The following is a 22,857-nucleotide window of genomic DNA, read 5'->3' as shown; positions in this document are numbered from 1 at the left end:
CTAGTATGGTTGCTATGATTGGTTGAGGTAAGCAACGACTGCCACGATTGGTTATAGATCTTGTTGTTAAATTAATTTGCACCGGATGTAAAACTGAAGCAGCTTTGTTGCGAAAGGTAACAATATTTTATTTTCTATATTTTCTCTTAAATTTGGCTACATGGTGCACTGCCTATTTTAAACAAGTTGAATTTATACTTCACGCATGGGCCAATTATCCTTTTTATTAGTCTTTAAAGGGTCAACCGGGTTAGCTAGGTAGTGGACAATGCTACCATACAGCCAGCTAACGTTAGCCTAAATGCTACTGTTCAATCTAAGCCACTCTGTTAAAGCAGACAGCCTACTGCAGTTTCTTATTCTGTTCTAGACCTTCTATATGCACCTTATTGTCAGACTTTCATACAAATAAAGTAACGGGGAACTTGGTCTATTTTATCGACATACGAGAGGACTCGGCAGCATCTCAACAAGAATAAAATAGAAAACAATAAAACTACTTTGGGGAAATTAAACGAATTTTGGTGTAAGAAGTGATTCTAATGTAGATGCACTGAAATAGAATTTTCACTGTACCTAATAATCATTTATAAACAAGACTAATCTTTAAGTGCCAATTCTACAGACTTCAAGTAGACACTGATGTTAGGTGTATTTTCACACTTCTCATCCTTGAAAAAAGGACAGTCTTCTATTTTATGGGCTACAAATAATGAAATATGTTTTATCAATGTTTTAGATCCACTCAGTGATAACTGTGGCCCACCTCATCAGTAAGAATGTCCGACAGTGATAGCCCAGCACCAGAGCCTGCTGGACTGGATGGTCTGCCTCCATTGTACAGCATTGCTAAGGGAGAGGTGGTCTCTGTGCAGACTTATGGAGCCTTTGTCAGACTGCCGGGATACAAGAAGGAAGGTTGGAGAAAGTGAACTTTAATTGCACAATTAACATTACATATGTAAATTGTTCAGGTCCTGAGAAAATAATTTTGCAACGAAGAAATGTTCGAGATTGAATCCTTTTACATAAATTAGTCCTTGTTAATCCTTGTTGCTCATGCTCATGTAAATAAGTCCTTGTTCAAACTGTGAGTCAGTGAAAGAATGTATGTTACGTATGTAAGGTATGCAAAGAATGCATGAAAAATATTAAGTAACTTAAAGATTTCAAGTCCGACAAACAGAAGGCAAAACAAAGAAATATTTGTATCTAGATTCTTCCTCTTAGAATTTTATGTATTTTTTTAGATTGATACCTATACTTTTCCCTGACACATGCAGGCCTGGTACATGTGAGTGAGATGTCAGCTTCACGGGTTGAGAATGCCTCGGAGATTGTCGATGTCGGGGAACAGGTTTGGATTAAAGTTATAGGCAGAGAGGTAGGAGCACACATATACATACACGGACACACACAAACATCGTGCTGTGTCAGTGAAATGAGCGAGCAGGCTGATGGCAGCTCTGTCCCTTGTCTCTCAGATTCGGGGTGACAAGGTGAAGTTGTCCTTCTCAATGAAAGCCGTCAATCAGGGAACAGGGCGGGACTTGGACCCAAACAATGTTTTGGCGGAGTAAGTGCTTACAGTTTTTTGGGTTTTTTTTTCAATCTCTCTCTCTCTCACACACATACACATACATATGTATACATTGTCTGCAGTTGAACAGATGTGTGTTAATTATGATGATTTTTAGGCAAGATGCAAGACGACGTAAGCAGTTTAGAGATTACACAGGCAACAGGATCACACTGGAGGCTGTACTCAACACAACGTGCTCAAAGTGTGGCTGCAAAGGTACCACGGCAAAATGAATGAAACAACAGTCGTATACTAAAATGGCAAAACACAGAGAATAGCTTGTTTCCTACAACTTTCTTCTTCTGTTCAAAAATGATATAATTGAAATCACAATAAATTTGTGCAGCACTTCTCTCTCTTTTCAGGTCACTTCACAAAGGACTGCTTCTCCGCTCCGGGCCTGCAATACACACTTTTGCCTGAAGAGGACGATGAAGAGCCACAGCAGCAGCAAAGGCAGCAGACCTCCACAGTTGCATCACAGCAAGACTCAGACAAAAAGAGGAAGAAAAAGAAGGTGAGTATGTGACTGTTCTGCATGGGTCTTTTTGCAAGCACCCATCTTTCTTTTCGTGTCTTTCAGTTGTGAGTAATCTCATGCAGCAACCCACACGTCTCTGTTTGACACTGCATGTCTCTGTTTGCTCACACAAGGCAGCTTCATGGGAACGACCAAAAGTGTTGTTTGGAAGCATGTGCTTTGGTTTTGTGCTGATATAATGAAAAATAATTAAGTGCTTGGGTTTTGGAGTATCGAAACTCCTGACCACTTTTTGTGTATTTCTGCTTTGTCATTGTCCAAGTTCCTTTTTTTGCCACACAAAACAAGTTCTTCTCTTGTATGTTCATTTCCCAGGAGAAGAAAATGAAGAAGAAAAAGAGGAAGCAGGAGAAGAGGGAGTCGGAGAGCGACAGCAGCAGTGAATGCAAATCCAAGAGGAGGCGGCGTGACCACTCTGACACTGACAGAGATGAGAAAAAGAAGAAAAAACACAAGAAACACAAATCACACAAACACAGTTGAGAAGGCCACACAACTCAAACACACGTCTGCAGTCACACACTTAAGCTATCAGACAGATGCAAAAGGGGAAGTGTGTAGCAACAGACTCAGTGACACACTTTCCAACTGTGTAACGTTTAGTAAGAAACTCTTGTCATAGAAGCTATTATGCATTTAAGTTAAGGAAAGTTTTACTATCTGTCTATGTCTATAAATCAAGTTTAAAAAATCATAATGGATCAAGCGGGAAAGTGCTGCAACTACTTGTCCTAAAGTAACCCCTGCTCAGAGGGAGGAGATTACACATGTAACCTGATAGGTGTAAGCTATATGGTAGCGAGTTGCTGTCCCTCTTGAAACTGATATTAGTTTACAGCTATCTGCTCTCTTATGCTCTGGGAAATCCATTAAGCAGACATGAAGACAGTAGAGCTGACTCTTCAGGCGGTTGACATGCAAATCCTTCAAATAATCCACTCAGAGGAGAGCTACACACATATAGGAAGTAGTAAAACACAAACAGGATGTGTAATGCAGCACAAGTAAGTAAGCGTGACAGGAACCTTGAGCTATGGTGATATCCTGAGGTTGTCCGTTGCTTATTGTGTGTTTTTTTTTTGTGTACGTGTGTGTGTGTGTGTGTTTGTGTATCTTGCCTCCAGGGGGCTGTTCACAGTACACACAAACCTCTTCCTGCATGTCAGCTGTTAGCTCCATTAAAGATGTTTTTATTTGTAACGTGCTTCTTGATGTCTTTGTTCTTAGACCTTGAGCTCACAATGTTGTTGTTTAAAGTAAGTCCTCGGGGACTGAAACACACACACGCTACAAATTGTCAGGACCACCCTGGGGTCGCATTAAGTTCATGGCATTAAAGGTGATGTGTTTCAGGCCATGACTGAAGGATTTAAAAAACATGGACTTCAGGCAGGGTCATGTCCCATGAGGTCAAAGTTGCACAAAGTGGACAGAATAGATTAGATAAAATGCTCCAACATGGTGTAACTGGAAGGATTGTGGAGAAACAGTTTGTCTCCAGCTGCAGTGGTTTTACACAACTCTAATGCGTTCCTCTGGCAACGACACAAGGTCATTGGTCAGTCTGGAGACTCGTTATTTTCTGAGGTTCTCCTTTCTCATTTTTGCACCAGAAAGATACAGAAAATGAATTTAATATGACCAGTGAAATATTTAGTATATTCTGAGCTTCCACACTGGAATTGTAGTTTGTGTTCCGTTACTGCACATAATTTGAATATAATAGCAATCAGTCAACAGAAAGAGTTAAAAAGCAGAATTTGCATACTTGTTCAACTTGTATTAATAACAATGTTGTATTTACATCTGCGGGGATCCGCATTGAAGCTGGCAGAAACTTGACCTTTTTGCCATTTATCCATTACTTTTGGCTATTTACACTATTCCACTTTTCTGCTTTCTTTGTGTTTCCTGGCACTATATATGCACAACTAAACATATATATATATATATATAAAGAAGACTACTCACATTCTCTAATTTTGCACCTTGTAGTTAATTTTTTTGTGACTATTTCAGGAGTTGGAGCATTTGAGTAGGTGGGTGCAGAGGCCACCCTCTAGGTGGGTGCAGAGGGTGGAACAGTCCTGTGAACTTTCACCCCTTCACCCTCACTCTACTTGGAAGTCTAACCAACACATGACATCAATCTTCTGTAGGTCGGGATGATCTGAATTTAGAAAGCACACACACATAATGTAGTGTAAAGTGCAGGACATAGAAGTACACGCACACCTAGTACAAGCTTTGACAAAACTTTCCTCTCAGTTAGCCAGGGCAAAGGCAACATACAAACACACTTGTATGTACACACACACACACACAGTAGCAGGAGCTATAATTAACCTTCAAGTCCCTTTAAAACCAGCTGCAATGGAAACTTTGGTCACACTCTTTGGATCGGTTGGTTTTTTATAAGACACAACTAACCATGGCTCAAACTGGCCTCAGGCTCACTACGCTCAGAAAGTCATTGAATACATGACAGGAACTGTAATTTTTTTTTTTTTTTTATAACCCAGTTTCCCCCAACAGATCAATCAAGTATTCCTGAATCTGATTCTTATGGCATCTCTGAGCTGAAGCTGCCAATCAGTTAATTTACATACATGACAGTTGCTGAAATTTCACAATAAAAGAGAACAGTATGAAATTGCCCTCAAGGTTTATTTGCTTGTGTTTGTAGGCTTCAGGGTCACCAGGATAAACTAATCCTTAAGTAACATCCGTACCTGGAATTACCAACTACCAAATGCACTCTAAACATCAAGAAAAAAAACATTCAGGAGAAATTTCATTGTTTTACCACACTGTCCAACTGTGTAGACACTTTTATTTTCATTTTTCAGGTCTCAACAGGCAAGTTTTCAAACAGGCACAATGTATTACACATTATCTAAAAAAACAAAAATATGCAGACCTGGAATTTTAGAGAAAAAAAAACCCAACAAATCATTGGAATTTATTCAGTGTTTCTTACAGTTGAAGGAAAAACAGTATACAGACAGTGAAGTCACAGTCCTGTTAACACTGAGCATACAGTATGAAGGGATGTCGAGGGGAGTCGACAGCAGCCACACGGGAAGTTTGCTTGGACTGGATTGAGTTGGTGTTAAGGAGTTTGGGTTGCAGGACTTAAATTGTTCGAAGTAGATGCAGGACGGAGGTTTCAGTGTTTGGATTTACTCTGCCTTCTCGTAACAACGTGTGCAGACAACCTCTCCGAGCTTGAGCGTCTGTGATGGAAAGAGAAAATGAAAATACAACCGACACACACATACAGATAATAATGTGTGCATATTGCGTGAGCACTGACCAGTGTGAGGGCGTTGCCATTGACTTCCCTAACCAGACTGGTCTCTTTGCCGTCCCACCTCTGTATGTGCACCATCTTCCCATCCTCGATTGTTACAATAGACTGCAGCCAACAAACAAACAGAGGGATCATATTAACCACTCATGAATGCATGTTTGGTCCATTGAATGGAACCAAGCACAGCTTTGAGGCACTTGGTTTGTTTGAATGTTTTTCTTTCTTTTCAGAGGCAAATACTGTACATTTTTTAAGCGACTACATTGAATTGACAACAAAGTAGGCCAACTATCTTGTAGATTAAAGTTCACATGCAAAACAGGAGTTAAAAAAAAGACACTGCAACACATCACACTACAAAAAAGCTTTTCAAATTAGCACCGCCTCAAGCAGCTACAACAGAAAATGCTGCTTACATAGCTAACATAACTTTGGTTGGAAGATGACCTCAGTGGCCAAAAGTAAGAATTATCCCCACAAGATGATGATTTATGCCAAAACTTGTGCAAGTGCAACAACTGCATAAGTGAAGAAGAGAAAACTGACCCAGAAATGTTAGCAATTCCTCACTTAGGTTTGCTAACATTAGCTACAGGTTAGACTAAGTCAGGACGTAGCGGCGAAACCCCTGAATACATTGAATTAACACTATTTTTTTTCTAATAAAAATTGCTACACATTTTTACTCTAAACCATCAATAACACTAATCCACTATTATGATATATAATAATCTAATAACATTCAGAGGGAGTTATATGTATTTGCGCTGCACATTTTGTCTTTAAGAGTTTTGTTTCAGTTTGAAATGATTTTTTTTTAAACTCACAATGAGCCAGAAACGATTATGCTTCCAGTCTGTGTCCTGCTGTAGGTTTTCCATTCCTCTGAATCTTTGCCGACTCGCCCACCGCCATCTTCTCTGACCCTCACCTCGTACCCTGATCTCTGACCCACCCTCCTCCTGCTGTTCACGTTCTAATAAGAATTACAATCCCCAACTGTGAAATATCACAGTTGCTTGTTAAACCACCAATTATCCTCACAACTGTAGTTATCACAGTGTCTGAGCATACCTCAGTATTGTTTAGGTATATAGTGAATTTTGAGGATGAGCCACTCAAACTCTTAAGCATAAATTGAGGACTTGCCCTTGAGCATTTGTATTCCTCAGTGAACTCCTGTCTGAGCAACCTGACCTTTGACGTCTCACCTTAACCTTCCTGCCATCGGCGGTGGTCTCGTCAAACTCCTCTCCCTGCTTGAAGGAGATCTCTGTGTTCTTAAGGGTGCTCTGGGTCTTCAACGTCACCTTGTCGCCGTCCACTGAGATGATAGTGGTCGGCTTGGTCATGTTGCCCATCTTGCGTGTGGCGAGGCCCACACCTGTGGAGGACAAAGATACACGGGCAATGTAACATGCTGGGGGGAGCAAATAAAGGAATATTGTTGCCTTGACACATACAAACAAAAAAACAAGACTAACAACCTACAGCCACCCCAGCGGCTCTGCAAAGCTGTAAAGTTCAGGCAATGAGCAGATTAAACAAACTGATCACGCCCTCTCTCAACTGTACTCAGGCAAAGATATGCTTCAGGATAAATGCCAAGATCAGCAAGCTATATGCAAATTAGAAATAATCACAAAGTACACCCAAGGCAAAATTTTTATGTCAATCCACCCAGGTAGTGTAAATCTAAATTAAACTGTAAACTCGATGTGATATATTAAGGGAACAGCAAAGTCAGCAAAAATAATTCTGCTGGAAATATGAATGTTTGTTCAAAACAGTTGAGATATTCCACTAAAAGTCAAAAGCCTCATGGTGGCAATACAGGAAAGGTGAGAGGATCAAAGTCAATAGGTTTCTTTTTCTTGGATTGAATCCATACAGTAGCTGTCAAGATATTTCACTCTTAATAAAAACCGGTGGACCAACCAACCGTGACTACCCTCCTGAGGCCTTAATCTGTTTACAACACCATTGACTATTCCGATTATACTTTTGGGTGTAACATTATCAGTGGGGTACTAAGTGGCAAATTTTGAGAAAGGTTTCCAGCAGTAGCCGTGCATTTGCCCTTCAACTGTCACACTCTCTAATCTCTATTTATCTGCTGCACAAACCTACAGCATGTTCTTCAAACACTGCAGGGGCCCCATTGACCTGAAGGCCTGTCTGGACATGAATGTGTGCCAATGACTACTTGCTTGCCTTGTAGGGGGTGTGGGTGTGTGTGTGTGTGGGTGGGTGTGTGTGTGTGTGTGTGTGTGTGTGTGTGTGTGTGAGAGAGAGAAAGAGAGGGATCAAGAGAGCTCATTTCATTGGATAATAGTGACTCACGCCCTTTGCAACCAAAGTGGAAATCTGTTCTTTTTCAGGCTGACGGTCTGATAGCTTCCTACACACAATCAGAGAGTCATTTTGGGTGTGTGTGTGTGTGTGCATATTCAGACGCCTCATTGATCAAGAGGACTGGGGTTAGAGGTTGAAGGGTCTCTGGTTTCTATGGTGACCAGAGCAGACGGGTCGATGTTAATATGGCACTGGGGTCACCGGGTGCGAATCTCTCTCACGCTCACATACACCCCACGCTGCCTCACAAAGTCGAATGGTTTAGTGAGACTCTTCATGGCTGTAAAAGTCTGAGCACCTGCCCACATCACACACACACACACACACACACCAAACTGTGTGCAAGATATTCTGAAGCCCACTATTTTTCTGCACATTCTCATCCCATTAGCTCCTTGGCATTGGGACCTTCTTAATATTCAACTCCTCCCATGGCCTCACACAATGTGGAGCTTTCAGCGAAGGTCACCCACATTATGCTCAAGTGTGTGTGTGTGTGTGTGTGTGTGTGTGTTGTGAATGCCATTTGCTTGCCATTCAGTTTCTCACAGTGGCGGTGATTTTTTTTTCTACTGCTTGAGAGCTCCTCCCTTGTCTCCCTCGTTTCCAGCACTTAAACCATGCGGTCAGCCACTCATCCCCCCTCCCCCCACCCACTCCCATCTTCTCCCTTTTCTCTGTCATGTTTTCCTCTTTCCACTCGTATTCCTCTTCTACCTCTTTTCTTGCATTCGCCATTTCGGCTCCTCCCTTATTTATTAATTCATTGTCCATTGTCCTTTCATCTTTCCCTTCACCCCCCAACACACACACACACACACCTTCCCAGCTGCAGCTGTTAACAGTTTAAACAAACCTTAAACCCTTTATCTCTCCCAGCCCCATTTTTCACATGTACCCACATGCAGTACTAGCAGCATCCTCCCCGTTACACAAACATGCGCACACACTCGCTTACTGCGTGCAACAAACACACACACACTTACCGAGCTCCTTCATGTAGTCATCAAATTTGTCACTCGTCTTGAGGTTCCATGTGCCAACGAAAGCCTCGACCATGTTTGCAGTAATGTGGCGGAATGAGGGCACGAGGGACGGTGTGAGGGTGTATGAGAGAGACAGCGAGGGAGAGAGAGAAAGTGTGCGAGGCAGCAAAGCGAGGGAGGTGCAGAGAGAGAGAGAGAGAGGGAGAGAGAGAGAGGAGGGAGATGTAGTCAGCGCCACAAGCTGCGCTGCAATCCTACTGGCTGCATTTATACCGGCTGTTCGTGATGTCATCAGGCTGTGCCGGGAGTGCAGGGGGGAGGGGTGACATAAGGGATGGAGAGAGAGGGAGGCAGAGTGAGTGTATGTGATAAACTTGTTTTTACAGAAGTGGATACCATGCAAATAAAGTAAAATTTTCTTTGAATGACTTGTTTGCACCAATTTATTTCGTCTCTCTATGAAGTGTAGTGATGTAGCCATATGGCGTAGTGTCGTGTACAGGCTTGCTGGGTTTAATTCCCATATTCTGAATGATTACTGCACTTATTTATGGCCATACCAGGAAAAAAAAAAGTTTGGATTTCAACATGTGAGAAAGAGGATGAGAGGGAACAACAGGGTCACAGTGAAGACAGCCAGGCTCCAGAGAATAAAAGGCAGACTAAAGAAAAGAGAGAGAGGGGGGGAGGAGGCAGGGGTGAACAAACCCCCTGCTGTCACAGAAAAGAAGAAGAAGAAAACCAGATTGCACCAGAGGGGAAGGGGGGGAGGGTGATTGATTTTTTTTTTTGCATTGGGGGTTGAAGGTCAAAAAGAATGTCATTGTAGTCCTCTCTGAGCCTCTTCTGGCTTCTTCCTCTGGTTTTCCACCTGCTTTTTTGCTAGTTTGACTTCTAGTGACCTCTAACTGGCCTGCTGGAGTGCAGGGGGACACAAGTATTGTGTGTAAGTGTGTGTGTGTGTGTGTGTTGTGCGCACACTTGTAAACACACACGCACACGGTGGCAGAGTAAGGTCTGGTCATGAGTGTCAAGATAAGGGTGTTGCAGGGTTGCTGCTATTTTGCACACAAAGACAAAAAACTTATTTTTGTTGTTTATTCAGACAATGCATTGGATTGATCATCAATTCTATATTTTTCTTCTTTCTTGCCCAGTTTATTTTGAGTCAAATCCTGTCCAAGTGTAGTAAGCACTCATTGGTACAAGAAATGTGTATTCATCTGGGGCTGAAAATAGCTCCAGTAAACGCACTATTTGCTTCTGTTTGAGTAAAATTAACCCAGTTAGCAATCAGATCTTACAGCAATGTTTGAATCAAAATGAGCTATAGATCCCATACCACATGGCATCGTTTTCTTTTATTGCCAGGTGACTGTGAGTCATGTCCACCACAGTCCCAAAGACGCAGGGTTGCTGCATTTTTTGACTGTTAATCTCTTAATAAATAAGAATTCAAAATGTTTTAGTAGAGGCCTTCTCGTTGCTCTAATTTGGGTGGTGACCGTGAACAGATTTGTCCCCGCAACAAACTTTCATACATATGTTTGTAATCTATAATATAATATAATATAATGACCCTCATCGGGAAACCTCATTCACTGTGAAGAAGAAGAAGAAGATCTATGCTTTCACTTGTTTGGATGGTTTTTGGATGGCAGCCGTGGCCTAGAGGTTGGAGAAGCGGCTTGTGATCGGAGGGTCACCGGTTCGATTCCCCCACTGGACGGGCAGGAAAAATTTGGGTGTGGTGGAGTGATTAATGCGAAAAATACTCCCCCCCTCTATTAGCCGGCTGATGTGCCCTTGAGCAAGGCACTTAACCCCCCAATATGCTCCCCGGGCGCCTGATGCTGCCCACTGCTCCTGTGTGTGTTTCACTGCATGTAATTTGCCGGGTGTTGCATGTGTGTGTTCAACTAAGGATGGGTCAAATGCAGAAGATGAATTCAGTGTGTGTATGTAAAAATATATATACTGCCAATAAAGTTGATTCTTCTTCTTCTTCTTCTTCTTCTTGAAGCTACAGCCAGCAGCCGATTAGCTTAGCTTAGAAAACTGGAGTCAGGGGGAAAGAGTAACAAAATGTGTTGAACAGTTCACTAATTAACATGGTAGATCTTATTTGTTTCATTTTTTTTTAACAAAAACTGACTTGTAAAAATAACAAGTTGTGGTTTGATGAGTGATTATGAGATGAACTGTTTCTTGGCCAGATGCCAAGGCATGACTTCATCTTTATAATTACTGTCTGTGGCTTCATATTTAGCACGCAGGCGTGACTTCTCTCTCCTTGTCTTCTTGTTTAAATCTCAACAAGAAATCAAATAATTTATTTTCCAAAATGTCAAACACTTGCCTAACCCTAAAGTCATGACCCCTTAAAGAGTCCATTGAAGAATTAATGTTGGTGATAGGCTAACATGTCCTTACTTGACTTAAATTCCATCACTGCTACAGGCTTAAATTCAAATCAATCCTGATACACATGTATTTGAGTGCTCAAACACACACACACACACACACACACACACACACACACACACACACACACAGCTGCTGATTAGATCTGTCTCTGTGTCTGATGAAAAGTCCCTATCTGCAGATGGTCTTATGATCTCACATAGATAGATACTTTATTGATCCCGAGGGAAATTCAAGAAGTAGTGCAGTAACAAACACACATTAATACTAACACTCCCTCCTACACCACACATGCGCACTTTAGCTCTGAGAAGGAATGAGAGGGGGGGAAAAAAGTCAATAGTGAATGCACATGTAACACATCACACCATGTTACACACCCTGTCCCACTGCCCTTGTCCTCCAGCTGCCTCCCATTTCTCTTGTCTCTTAGTGGATCTAAACTTGCACATGTGTGTGTGTGACGGAACGAATCTGTGGCCTGCACGGGTCAGACATTCGACATAAACAGGTGTGAGAGAGACACATGGAAAAGGAGAGAAGGGGAGGGAGAAGGGGTGAGCAAGAGGAGGTAAAAGGTCGAAACAATTGAGCTGCGGTCTAAAATATGTTCACAGGCTGTCTGTGGCTGTGCAAGACAGTTTCAACATGTGTGTTTGCTCTTACACAATCCTATGACGTTGGGCTCTCGCCACTATGGCCACTGTGGCCATACCTCATATAAAGTTGGATTTTCTCAGACATTTTCAGGCAAGAAATTCCCCTGCGTGCACACACCCTCTTCATGATGGCTGCAATCAAATACACAGCGGAAGCTTTAGCTTGGCTGGATGAAACCGTGCACACTCACAGATGTATTAGAAATTGTATGACCAATGTCTTTATATTGTTTGTTCATAATCAAAATACAGTTGAATTTGGCGGATCTCAGTGTAGATAAGAAAATCAATTTTTCAGGTGAGACTGCTGTTGAGGTTGTTGACCTAAGACCTGATTAGGGCCCCTATACTGTCCAGCTGAACTTTGCACTGCCTGTGTTTCACCTTAACACACGACTTTATCCAAGCAAGCAAACATCTTTGTGTTTAAGTGTGTGTGTGTGTGACTACGGTGTGCTGACATAAGCAGAAAGTTGGTAGGCCTGAGACGCGAAACAGCTCCGCCATAAACCGAGGAATGTTGATATTTCTTCCAGCTTTTCTAAGGATTTCCTGTCCATCTGTGTGAATTCCCTCCCTCTCTGACACACACTCATTTGTTAAGTCATATATTCTGCAGCTTTTATCTCTGTTTCTCTGGCTTCATTGACCTCTGCTCATTCAAAGTCTCTGGTCCAAATGGAGCCTGAGTTCCAAGATAGAAAGTTAATGACAGCATCCTCACTCAGATTACAGAACGAGCGGTCAACTTTTAAACTGCAGAGCAGTGTTTATGTGTGTGTGTTTTGTATTCCCTCTCTGCAGATGAGCCCGAGATTGCATTCCTGATTCTGTAAATCCTCTGGCGGGCCAGCAACAAGTTGAAAAAAAAGGAAAACACAGACATATAGAGTTACTCAAGGACGTGTTGATGAGTCAGTCTGTCAGATCTCCCTCCCTCTTCTTTCTCTTTCTGTGGTGTACAGGAAGTTGTCAGAATAAAACCTTTATCATAACACTGCATGCTGCTAAAAGAATCTTACAAGTTAATCCCAAAATATAAACCTACTGGAATGTAATGACAAGATTCGTGATTATCCGTAGCCCATCCATGGAACCACTTTAGGCGCATTTCCTCTTTCTCACTGTTGGGACATACAGCAGGTGCAGTTGCTCCCCCTACTGGCCACACAGTGGTAGTGCACAGTCAGTGTATTTGCCCAGCTGATTTGGCAGCTGTGGACAAGATACTGCATTTAAATTACCACCAAAACACAAAATTTGAACTAAAATATTATTAAGGCAAGTTCTTGACCCCAAAACAGAATCAGTGCTATAGGGAGGACATTTAGTGTCATAAAATGTTAAAATTACCCCCAGCCACCACATAATCAACAATAATCTTACAAGACAAACTTGGGCACACCACAATATTAAAAAGATTCAGAAAAGATAAATAAATAAAAAATCAGTCACGATGTTTGAGTCCAGCTGGGGACTCATGTCATCCCACTCTTTTTGACTCCTCTGAGCTGCCTGTCACTCTGTAATAAAGGTGTAAAAAAATGAATTATAAATACATTAAGAAATGAATGATTATGTACTAACTGTAATTAGCACTTTTGTTTTCAGTTTGAGACGTCATGCACACATACACACTGTTAAGTCTCACTGTTGAGTCCAGGATGAGAAGCCGGAATAGGGGTTGTTGCTTCCTGATCCAATATTAACAGCATCCTTGGAGACAGAGTCATGGGGGGCAGTGTGAGAGAGAGAGTATTGCATTCCATCAGTGAAACTATAGTAACTGGTCCTGAGATTGGCAGTCCCTCTCCCCCCTCTGTCAGAGTGATTTTACACTTAACTTTCTTCCAGTTATTCAGAAACAAAAGGATTTGTGGGAGAATTGATGCATTTTTTTTCCTACCCACAAACTCTCCGGTTGACATGGAAACAGCTTTAAGAGTTTACTGTTCACAAACACACACAAATCTGTGTCTGTGTTGTGAGTTTTCAAGGTTTAACTAATAATTTCAATGAGTTGACAGGAAATGAAGAGAGAGATGGTCCATAACATTAGTTAAATCCAGCTTAACAAAATACTGATTTTTATCTTAGTTTTATTAGAATTAAGTAAGTCTTCATACATTAAAATTATCCAGTAATTTACAAAAATACAGCAAAAATTACAGGGTGGTAGCAGAAATATATTTATTCTTCTTTCCTCTACTGATGATCATTCTAAGACCCCACAAATCTCTTTCATAACTCCTTGTGGAGGTCCTGACCTTCAGATTTGGAACTAGTGCTGCCAAGATGCCCCTTCAGGCTATCATCACAATTATTATATCCTTTAGACCCTCTAAATTTGACTGTTGTTTGTTTTAATTAATCAGGAATGAAACTATTTCATTTCTTACATTGTGTCAATTGATTAAAAATGTATATATTGTTTTAATTTTACTAAAACCTTTTGGCTACTCTCAGTTGATACAGATGCAGTGCCCAAGGCCTAAGTTGTGCCAGCTACACAAAGAGGCCACTTGTCGTGTATGCCACAACAGCTAAGTAAACCAGATATTTTTGTTATACGCAGTACGGCAGCATTGCCTCCCCCTTATACAAAAAAAAAAAAAATCACCAGCAACTTCGTCAGTTTAAGTCATGACAAGGTAAAATAGCACAATTCCGGTTAGAAACTTCAAAATAAAACCTCTCTGATTCGCTTGGCCGTGATAATAGAAAATACTCGCTTTGACCAGCTTTAGGAGTAGCGGACGTCCATGTTCTTATTCAATAAAGCACGCTGCTCTGTAAACAGACCTCACACAACACAATACTCAACAAGTCAAAATATTTTATTTTGGTGGTAAAACAGCACAGCTTCCGGTAGTTCTTTTCTACTAACCATCCAACTGGACGCGTATCCATGGTAACCGCTGTAGTTACACCAGGTCCGGTCATCTCACAGCGCATCCCATTACCTTTACTGGAGGCCAGAAGCCGAGGATATGGCGGCAGCAAGTTATGAGGAAATAAAAGTTAACGACAAATTATAAATGTGGCTGAGTTGTTTTCGTTTATATGTTGTTTTGGAAAGCCATGACGCCCTCACAGAAAACCCGGTACGGATGCGAGGCGGCACGTAACGCTAAATGGAGAGCTGCAGGTGAGTTGATGGTCTGACTGAATTGATTTTACTTACAGGTAAAATATTTGCTACGTGACTCTCTATTACAGATATTACACTGCATTGAAACTGGAATGACTAAATTGTGTTAAGACCCCACCACACACACATTATAGCTGTATTTTGACTGTGAGCAGACGACTGTACTATGTGATTTCACCTGATAACAAGAAAGGAGTATTTAAAAAAGGAATAATTTAATTGTTAAAGATTTTGACTTTGAGTTATGTATAATGTAAAATATTATTATTTAGGCTATGTGATGCTTTATGAAGGGCTCTGAAATTATCCACAGAGACACAGAGGCCCTCAAAGGTCCCACAACCCACAAGAACAGGCTGATTCAGTTCTTCTTGAGTGGCCACAGCTGGCTCTTTATAAGATGTTTAAGCTAAAGGACACAGAGTTTTTCTGTGTCTGCTGTGAAAAGCCTTTATTGACAAGTGGGTGTGTGCGTGACTCTGTGTGCAGTTGCTCACTCTCAGGGGGCCAGTGGTGTCTCATTAAGTGGTGGGGGCCTGGTCACGTTAGAGGAATAGGGTCTTGGGTTTCTGTCTGTTGTCCTGAATCTGGGAACAAAACAATAAACAAGCCCCCTCTGACTGGACGGATAACATCTCAGTGTCTCCCTTAGTGCCCGAAAGTGAAACGTCAAAGATGCTGTGTCTCTCTAATGCTTCATTAATCATGCAGATTCAGCTGCCTCCTAACCAGGTCAAGCAAGCTTTTGTTAAGTTGTGTGTGTGTGGGTTTGCATGTCTTAAGGATGCCTAAATAATGCAGCTTGAAGAATCTCGAATGGCCCTTGCACTTCATGTGATGGAAAACACTCAAATCTGATCAGCCGGATTTGCTTTCACACACACACACACCCTCACACAGAAAGAGGAACTGGTGTTGTGTTACTTATGAGTTTTTCTTTGCGCACAAGTCTAGAAAGAAAACAACGATGCAATGACGTCAGTTTTAGTTTTACTAAGTACACGTTCAATAATCCAACTCTCACCTTCTGTCTTTGTTCTTCAACTCCTTTCCTCCTCTCTCCCTGCCTCAGCTCCTCCGGTCCCCTTGTTGAAGCGTGCTGGTGGGGCACCCCAGCCATGGCCCATTCACCCCCACCGCAAGGTACAGGTTCACAGGTCCCACTTCCCCCCTCCTCCTCCTCCTCCTCCTCCTCCTCCTCACCTCCCTCTCTTCCACACCCGGCATGCAGAGGAGAGCGCAGAGAGGCCCCATCTGGTCACCATTGTCCGCCCCTGTGGTCAAAGCACATTACGCAAGGTGAACTTAATATTTATCATTTCTCTGTAGAACTTAAAATAGGGTATCCCTCATAAAGCGTTTATAGGTTGTAACTAATACTGATTAGTTACAAAGTGTAAATAAGAAGAAGTTGTTTGTTGTTGTTTGATTTTTTTTATTTAGTAATGATGCATTTCTAACTATTTGTAACACAATGATTTGTATTCACTGTGTTTTTTTCATTCTGATAAGGCATCAGTCAAATGTTAAGAAGCTGTTAAGAAATGGATTTTGGTGAAGGTTCTCTGCAGTTCTGGCAGTGTAGAGTGGTTTTCCTGACATACTCGAGGCAACACCAGGCAAAAGAAACTTCACAATCTAACAACCCAAATGTTCTTCTCGTTAATTTACCTTTTAACAGATCTACACAACATTTGTGAATGGTCACAGAAGTCACTAGTTCAACTTACAAACCTTTATGAAAAGTTCTTCACGAGAAAAGGGTTACCCAGTTATCCACAGCCGAGAGTAACTGCCATGGGAAAGCATTTCATAACTTAATTGTCATTGCTGTACCTTTGTTTTCAAGGTAACAGTCCTGTTGAACCGTAGGGGTGTGGTGTCCTTCGAGCAGCTGCTATTGGATATTTCTGAGGCGTTGGGGTTTCCTCGTTGGCACAGAGCTAGAGTCACACGCCTGTACACGATCCATGCTCGAGAGGTGAGGCTCAACTGCTGCCACATTAACCTGAGAGGGAGTCCCGAGGCAAATTTGCCCCAATTGCCCCTATTAACCACTCCTGGAATCCTCCCACATCTTTTGCATTTTGCATCCATAGCTCTTTCAACGCTGAAGTGCTTCCTTACCTCAGAGCACAAAAGTACATCAAAAGAATAGCCTTGACAGGGCCCCGAGATTAGGTAATAAAGCAGGACACACCTTAAGGCCCTTTTCATGTCAGTTCCCTACACATGTTCAATTAAACTTGCTGAAACAAGTTGACACAAGGTAGATCTGAGCTTTTCAGGCTCCTCGAATTATGGAGCTCCACAGCGGTGTCCCACTTTGCCCAGTTGGTAATCCAGCATTGAGCTTAAAATACATAATGAACTGATGTTCAGTTGACACCTGTCTATTGAGTGTAGCAAATAAATTCAGGACAGCACAAGAGGCTAAATTAGAGAGATGTGAGGACACTATCCAAATGATTTAGAAATGTTTTGATTCCAGCTAGGTTGCAGAGGTGCTACAAAGCTCATCAAGAACAGTCCTTACAATCTAACGGATTTGATCAAGGGTTAGGGACCTCATGAAATCCTCTTCCGTGATCTAGCTCAGGTTCCTGGGCCATTAACGTATTATTCCTTCTCTTTCTTTTCATAGGTCAAGGGCGTGTGTGATTTTTTCAGAGGCGAGGTGGCCTTCTTGGCGCTGGGGAAGGCTCGCCCAGAGCTGAGCAGTGTGCAGGAGGCTCTGGAGGAGCTGTTTCCAGAACATTCCCATTACCGGGCTGACGCTCTGCGGGCGTGGGAGAAGAGACTTCGTCCAGCACCAGATAAAGCAGCTAAAGCTGACAGTGGATACAGCGAGGGGACAGACAGCAGTGAGACACACGATAACCAAGACACACACCAGGACACGAATGTCAAAAATCCACCTCACCACATAGACACACACAAGCGTGAAAATTACAACTCAGACTCTCATAAGTGTCATAAAAAGAATTCAGGCGGAAAACCTGCTCACCGTCCGAACCACCTGCAGAGACTGCGTGCGAGGGGAGGGGTCACAGAGCGACAGCCCTCTGTTAGTGGTCCATTTAAACATGAAGAAGGTCTTAGAGAAGCTGACATACCCTCGCCTACTCTGTGTGAAAACTGCTTTGCAAGGAGAGTTAAATATCAGTGTCCAGAACGGATCAATCCACTGTCAGGGAAGGTCCCACTTCCTCCTGTTTCGAGAAAACAAAAAGGAAGCCCTTACACAGAACAGCAAGTGAGAAAAGTGTATGTTCACACCAGCTCTCCATCTCCTCAGCCAATCAGCACAGAGGACAAGAGTGCTGGCCAGTTACAACTTTCAGATCCACCTCCAAACGTGGGCCAAGCATACAAGGACAAACAGCAGAGGACATCCTTTGACCTTCCTGCAGACAGCAGTGATGTCACCCTGGCCGATATTGAACGCTGGTATGAAATTGGACGCGTGGTTGGAGATGGCAACTTTGCAGTAGTGCGAGAGTGCCACCAACGCGACAATGGACAAACCCTTGCAGTGAAGATTGTCGAACGCTCCAAGCTGATTGGTCGAGAGCACATGATGCAGAATGAGCTGAGCCTCCTGGGTAGCCTCTGTCACCCTCGCATAGTGCGGCTTTTTGCACACCACCACACACACACTCACTCCTACCTGGTGATGGAGCTGGTGAGTGGGGGGGATCTGTTTGAGGCCATCAGTGAGAAGGGGAAGTTTTCAGAGGCAGAGGCAGGACTGATGGTGTCAGATGTGAGCGAAGCACTGAATTACATCCACAGCAAAAGTATTGTGCACCGAGACCTCAAACCGGAAAACCTACTGGTGAGTGTTGTGGGTTGGATTTGAGTATGACATGTGAATTTGTACATGACTATTGCATCTTTGAAAAAATATTCTGATGCTGTTTTTTTTTAATAACTGCCATTATTACGATATTGCCACTAGAGGGTGACAAAAAAAATCTATACACATGGCTTTAAAATTTAGAAACAATGTCCTACCTACATCCACAGTGGACTTCAGCGAAAGACAATCCAATCAATCTGATATTTTTTTTGCCTCAAATTACAATTAATTCTTCATTTTTATGATTACTTAATTAGTGTAACATAACGCAACAACAGCCAGATGTATTCAGCCAGCTTTTACTAATCTTCTGTCTGTGCCCTTCTTTAATACTTTATTTGACCTTACATATCACACAGTGCCAAACTGAGATGTTGTCATACCAACAGTATTCACGATGTTTTCACAGGTTTTCATGATTTTTAAAAAATATAGTCTCAAATCTGCCCTCTTGCGTGACTCTGTTTCTGTCTGTATTTTGCTTTTCTTGTTCTGTCTCAGATAGAGGGCGTAGCTGCTGGCACCTGTAGGCTGAAGCTGGGAGACTTTGGACTTGCCATGGTTGTGACTGAACCAGTCTTCACTATATGTGGCACACCCACTTATGTAGCCCCAGAGATTCTCTGTGAGACAGGTTAGTGTTGTTTGCTGCCGTATAAATCTCTGTTTTACATTTCTTTTTACATTTAAACCTGCATTTACATAATATTTATTACTATATATATAACATTTACATACACTAAATATGGGTGTTTCTTATTTATAAAAACTATAGAAACTCCAACTAACCTCATCCTGAATTTGAGGAATATATATTATTGTTTCAAAAGCAACTGTGATTTAACCCGACAGGTTATGGCATTGCAGTGGATGTATGGGCGCTGGGTGTTATTCTCTATATCCTGCTGTGTGGATTCCCTCCATTTCGCAGTCGGGATCGGGACCAGGAAGAGCTCTTTCAACTAATAAAACAGGGACAACTCCACTTCCTGTCCCCTTACTGGGACCCCATCTCTGAAGGTGCCAAATCCAGAAAAATTAATTTTGTCTAAATTCCCACACATGCAAACATAAATTGACAGTTTCTTTCTTTCTGTTTCTTATTCTGTGTGTGTGTGTCTGTGTGTGTGTGTGTGTGTGCAGAAGCCAGAGGCCTTGTCCGAGCTCTGCTTCAGCCAGACCCCACAGTGAGGCTGACAGCAGAGCAGACTTTTCTGCATCCTTGGGTGAAGGCTATGGCTTCGATCTGCAGGCAGAGGGCGCTCACAGACAAAGCTCAGAGGGACACAGCAGATACCGGAGCAGAATCAGACAGAGTCCAAAGACAAGCTCAAACCAGTGCAGCAGACACCAAGACAGCCAAAACATGTGGACACACCAGGGGTGAGAAAGAAACTGCACATAAAAAACTCAGCAGACATGATGAGACACAAACTGAGATGAATACAGGAAGACGACAAGATGAGGACAAACCACCACTGGAACAAACAAAAGAGGCGGTTCATACTATGTCTCTACGGTTCAAAGTTCATTCACCTTCAGAGGTCACACCTGCTCAACAGAAACTAGAGTGCATCTCTACAGACTCTGGCTCACACATCAGAAAGTCAAGCAGAGCTGAAATACAGGATCCAGGTCCCAAGTTGTCAAACACAGACTACATTCCAGGCAGTCTAACCAGTCTGGGTGTTGAACTCAATCAGCCTGATGACCCTTCATCCCAAGTTGATCCTCCATCCCAGATTAAGACACAATCAGAACAAAACAGCCAACAGCAGTCAACTTCATATTCACCACCTTCAACCATTCAGACACAACAAACCACAGTGGGTCACTCAATGCAGCACCAGCCATCCTCCAGTCCGGCTGCAGCTTCTTCATCTCACCCATCCGAAAACTATGTTGAGCCAGTCGTTCACACTAACACCACACACCAAACCACACAGTCTTGACCTCACTGTCAATCTCCTGTTTAACTGTGTGATTAGATCAGACTACTTTCATTGTCCTACACAAAACCACTGATTTCTCAGCAGTTGAATCCTGGAATGACCTGCAGATGATGTAATTTACTCTCTTGGGATTGAATAGGATTTGATTGATGAGGTTTCATGAGTCACACAAATGTGTGTAATCGATGTATCCCGCAATCATAAGTGCACCATAAGATGTTATGTAATGACGGTATGAGTTCATCTAGCATTACAAGAGGAGGATGGGAAGTTGTGAAGTATTGTGAACAGCATGTTGAAATTGATAGAATAGAGTTGATCAAGTAGGACTCAATTTGGGGTTAAACATATTTGCAGTTTATCATTGTTTCTAATGTTGCGGTGCATCCAAGAAAAAACTTTTTTTGTCAATTTGTTTGGGTAGTTCTTTTATTTTTTCCATAAATCATGTTTAACTTTGAGGATATGATATGTTATTGTGTCTGCCATTCCTAGTGGTAGCTATTTTTGCTTGTATGTATGACCTGCTGACCCATCCTCCTTTTATAACCCTTAGAGACTGTGCTAGGATAATTTATCTAGCAGCATTTGTTTACTGTACATGTATACACTAGAAATGTCTATACCAAGAATTTTAGTCCTAGTAAAGGTTTGCCATAATTGCTGAACTCTTGAATGCCATCTTTCCTCCAATACGTTTACTGTATGTATTTTGTACTAGGTTGGCTTGGCAACAAACTACTGCTGATATGAACTGATAGTCTTGACTTCTGGCACTGTACCTGTGTTATGAATCTGTGGCAATATGTGGACAAATAAATGCATCCAGTGGTTAACATAATGAGAACTGCCCAGTGTGAACACATACAGCTACTGTGTGGACTGTGTGTGCATAGCTGAGGGTGGTATGGTTCTCTTGCCATTCTACCCAGACCAAATAAGGCAGATCTGTCTGTCCAGTGGGAGTGGTTAGTCTTGTCCCTCCCGATTGCAGACAGCTGACACTCTCATGTCCTGCCCCACCTACCCCAAAGAACGCACACACAGCCCCCCACCGCGTGCACACATGCACCCCTCCCAGCCCTCAAGGCTGCTACAGCCTGGCTGTTAAGCCACATATCTGGGACACTGAAGGGATGAATAAGACTATAAATGCTTCTGACCTAGTATCAGTGGCCAAGGGCAATTACATCTTTCTTCGATCACCCTGTTTTTATAGCTGAGTTATTTATGCGTCCTCAACAAGCACAAATACCAAGTCCTTTGCAACCAGTTGAACCTTTTTGATGGTGCTTTTTGAAAACGTCCCAAACGTGCCAACAGAAAGACCGTGTGTCTTTTGTTTAAAAGTTTTGTTAAAAGTTTTTGATGCAACAAATCGGTGATAGTGTTATTAATGTGTTATAATATGTGTATGTGGTCCATAAGCATCACAAACATATAAAGGATGCGTCCTCTGTCGGAGTGGCCTAAATTTGTCGCATATCATGTTTTGGTCACCTTTCAAGTCTTGCCATACACCACTGACCCGCAGGTGCCCACTACGCATGCGCCTTTAAAAACTCTTTAAATACCCAAGTCATCTGCTACAATAAACATTCCGCTGTCAGCCGATTCACGGCCGTGCGGATACAGTTATCGGCACGTAGAGGCCATTATAGATACACCTAAAATATTTACTTTTAAATACGCAACTTCTGATATCAGCCACGATCGAGAACCTGCCCGAGTAATAGCGAATTTGACCCGGAGTCGTAAAGACTGTGCAGGGTGAAGTCTGGGGAGACGGACAGGAAAAAACAAAGATGGCTGTGTAGCTACGGAGACGAGTCCCAACAGAACTGTCTCTAGTCGCGGCTTTAATCACGGACAGGTCCCGTGGGTCCCGTGGACAGTGAGTCGGTACCGGAGCGGGGACGTTAGACGAGCAGCCGAGCCGGGCCGCTGGTGCACATCGTTGTAATCTGCCGTCATTGCGAATAACGGCGTCGAGAGTACAACAGCTGAGAGACGCCAGAGTTGTTTTTGTTCT

At 42.5% G+C, this 22,857-nt stretch overlaps 3 protein-coding genes across 3 annotated transcripts; 2 read left to right on the top strand and 1 right to left on the bottom strand.

Moving 5' to 3' along the window:
- Positions 1–5: 5 nt before the first annotated feature.
- On the top strand, positions 6–3,323 carry zcchc17 (zinc finger, CCHC domain containing 17). Its single transcript, XM_046418111.1, has 7 exons — positions 6–116; positions 740–918; positions 1,284–1,384; positions 1,485–1,576; positions 1,698–1,798; positions 1,948–2,099; positions 2,439–3,323. The coding sequence occupies exons 2-7, from the start codon at positions 780–782 to the stop codon at positions 2,604–2,606; spliced, it is 753 nt and encodes a 250-aa protein (XP_046274067.1). The 5' UTR covers positions 6–116; positions 740–779; the 3' UTR covers positions 2,607–3,323.
- Positions 3,324–4,920: 1,597 nt separating this feature from the next.
- Positions 4,921–9,026, bottom strand: fabp3 (fatty acid binding protein 3, muscle and heart). Its single transcript, XM_046418160.1, has 4 exons — positions 8,778–9,026; positions 6,648–6,820; positions 5,440–5,541; positions 4,921–5,359 (listed from the first exon to the last, which is right to left on the bottom strand). Exons 1-4 carry the CDS (start codon positions 8,848–8,850, stop codon positions 5,306–5,308), a joined length of 402 nt encoding a protein of 133 aa, XP_046274116.1. The 5' UTR covers positions 8,851–9,026; the 3' UTR covers positions 4,921–5,305.
- A 5,765-nt stretch (positions 9,027–14,791) lies between these two features.
- Positions 14,792–21,657, top strand: dclk3 (doublecortin-like kinase 3). The gene is made up of 7 exons (XM_046417436.1): positions 14,792–15,008; positions 16,084–16,310; positions 16,861–16,992; positions 17,656–18,849; positions 19,375–19,507; positions 19,726–19,893; positions 20,017–21,657. The coding sequence occupies exons 1-7, from the start codon at positions 14,924–14,926 to the stop codon at positions 20,823–20,825; spliced, it is 2,748 nt and encodes a 915-aa protein (XP_046273392.1). The 5' UTR covers positions 14,792–14,923; the 3' UTR covers positions 20,826–21,657.
- The last annotated feature ends 1,200 nt before the right edge of the window (positions 21,658–22,857 follow it).

This window comes from Scatophagus argus, chromosome 17 (genome assembly GCF_020382885.2).
Source record: "Scatophagus argus isolate fScaArg1 chromosome 17, fScaArg1.pri, whole genome shotgun sequence".
NCBI classification, from domain to species: domain Eukaryota; kingdom Metazoa; phylum Chordata; class Actinopteri; family Scatophagidae; genus Scatophagus; species Scatophagus argus.
Note: the sequence above shows the minus strand (reverse complement) of the source record. Positions and strands in the feature narration are given on the sequence as shown.

Excerpts from the sequence above, each read along its gene's own strand:
- zcchc17 (XM_046418111.1), top strand. The coding sequence starts at position 780 with ATGTCCGACAGTGATAGCCCAGCACCAGAGCCTGCTGGACTGGATGGT. Across the intron at positions 919-1,283 it reads GCCGGGATACAAGAAGGAAG|GCCTGGTACATGTGAGTGAG; the intron begins GTTGGAGAAAGT and ends TGACACATGCAG. Across the intron at positions 1,385-1,484 it reads TTAAAGTTATAGGCAGAGAG|ATTCGGGGTGACAAGGTGAA; the intron begins GTAGGAGCACAC and ends CTTGTCTCTCAG.
- fabp3 (XM_046418160.1), bottom strand. The coding sequence starts at position 8,850 with ATGGTCGAGGCTTTCGTTGGCACATGGAACCTCAAGACGAGTGACAAA. Across the intron at positions 6,821-8,777 it reads TGACTACATGAAGGAGCTCG|GTGTGGGCCTCGCCACACGC; the intron begins GTAAGTGTGTGT and ends TGTCCTCCACAG. Across the intron at positions 5,360-5,439 it reads ATGGCAACGCCCTCACACTG|ACGCTCAAGCTCGGAGAGGT; the intron begins GTCAGTGCTCAC and ends TTTCCATCACAG.
- dclk3 (XM_046417436.1), top strand. The coding sequence starts at position 14,924 with ATGTTGTTTTGGAAAGCCATGACGCCCTCACAGAAAACCCGGTACGGA. Across the intron at positions 16,311-16,860 it reads GTCAAAGCACATTACGCAAG|GTAACAGTCCTGTTGAACCG; the intron begins GTGAACTTAATA and ends TTTGTTTTCAAG. Across the intron at positions 19,894-20,016 it reads CTGGGACCCCATCTCTGAAG|AAGCCAGAGGCCTTGTCCGA; the intron begins GTGCCAAATCCA and ends GTGTGTGTGCAG.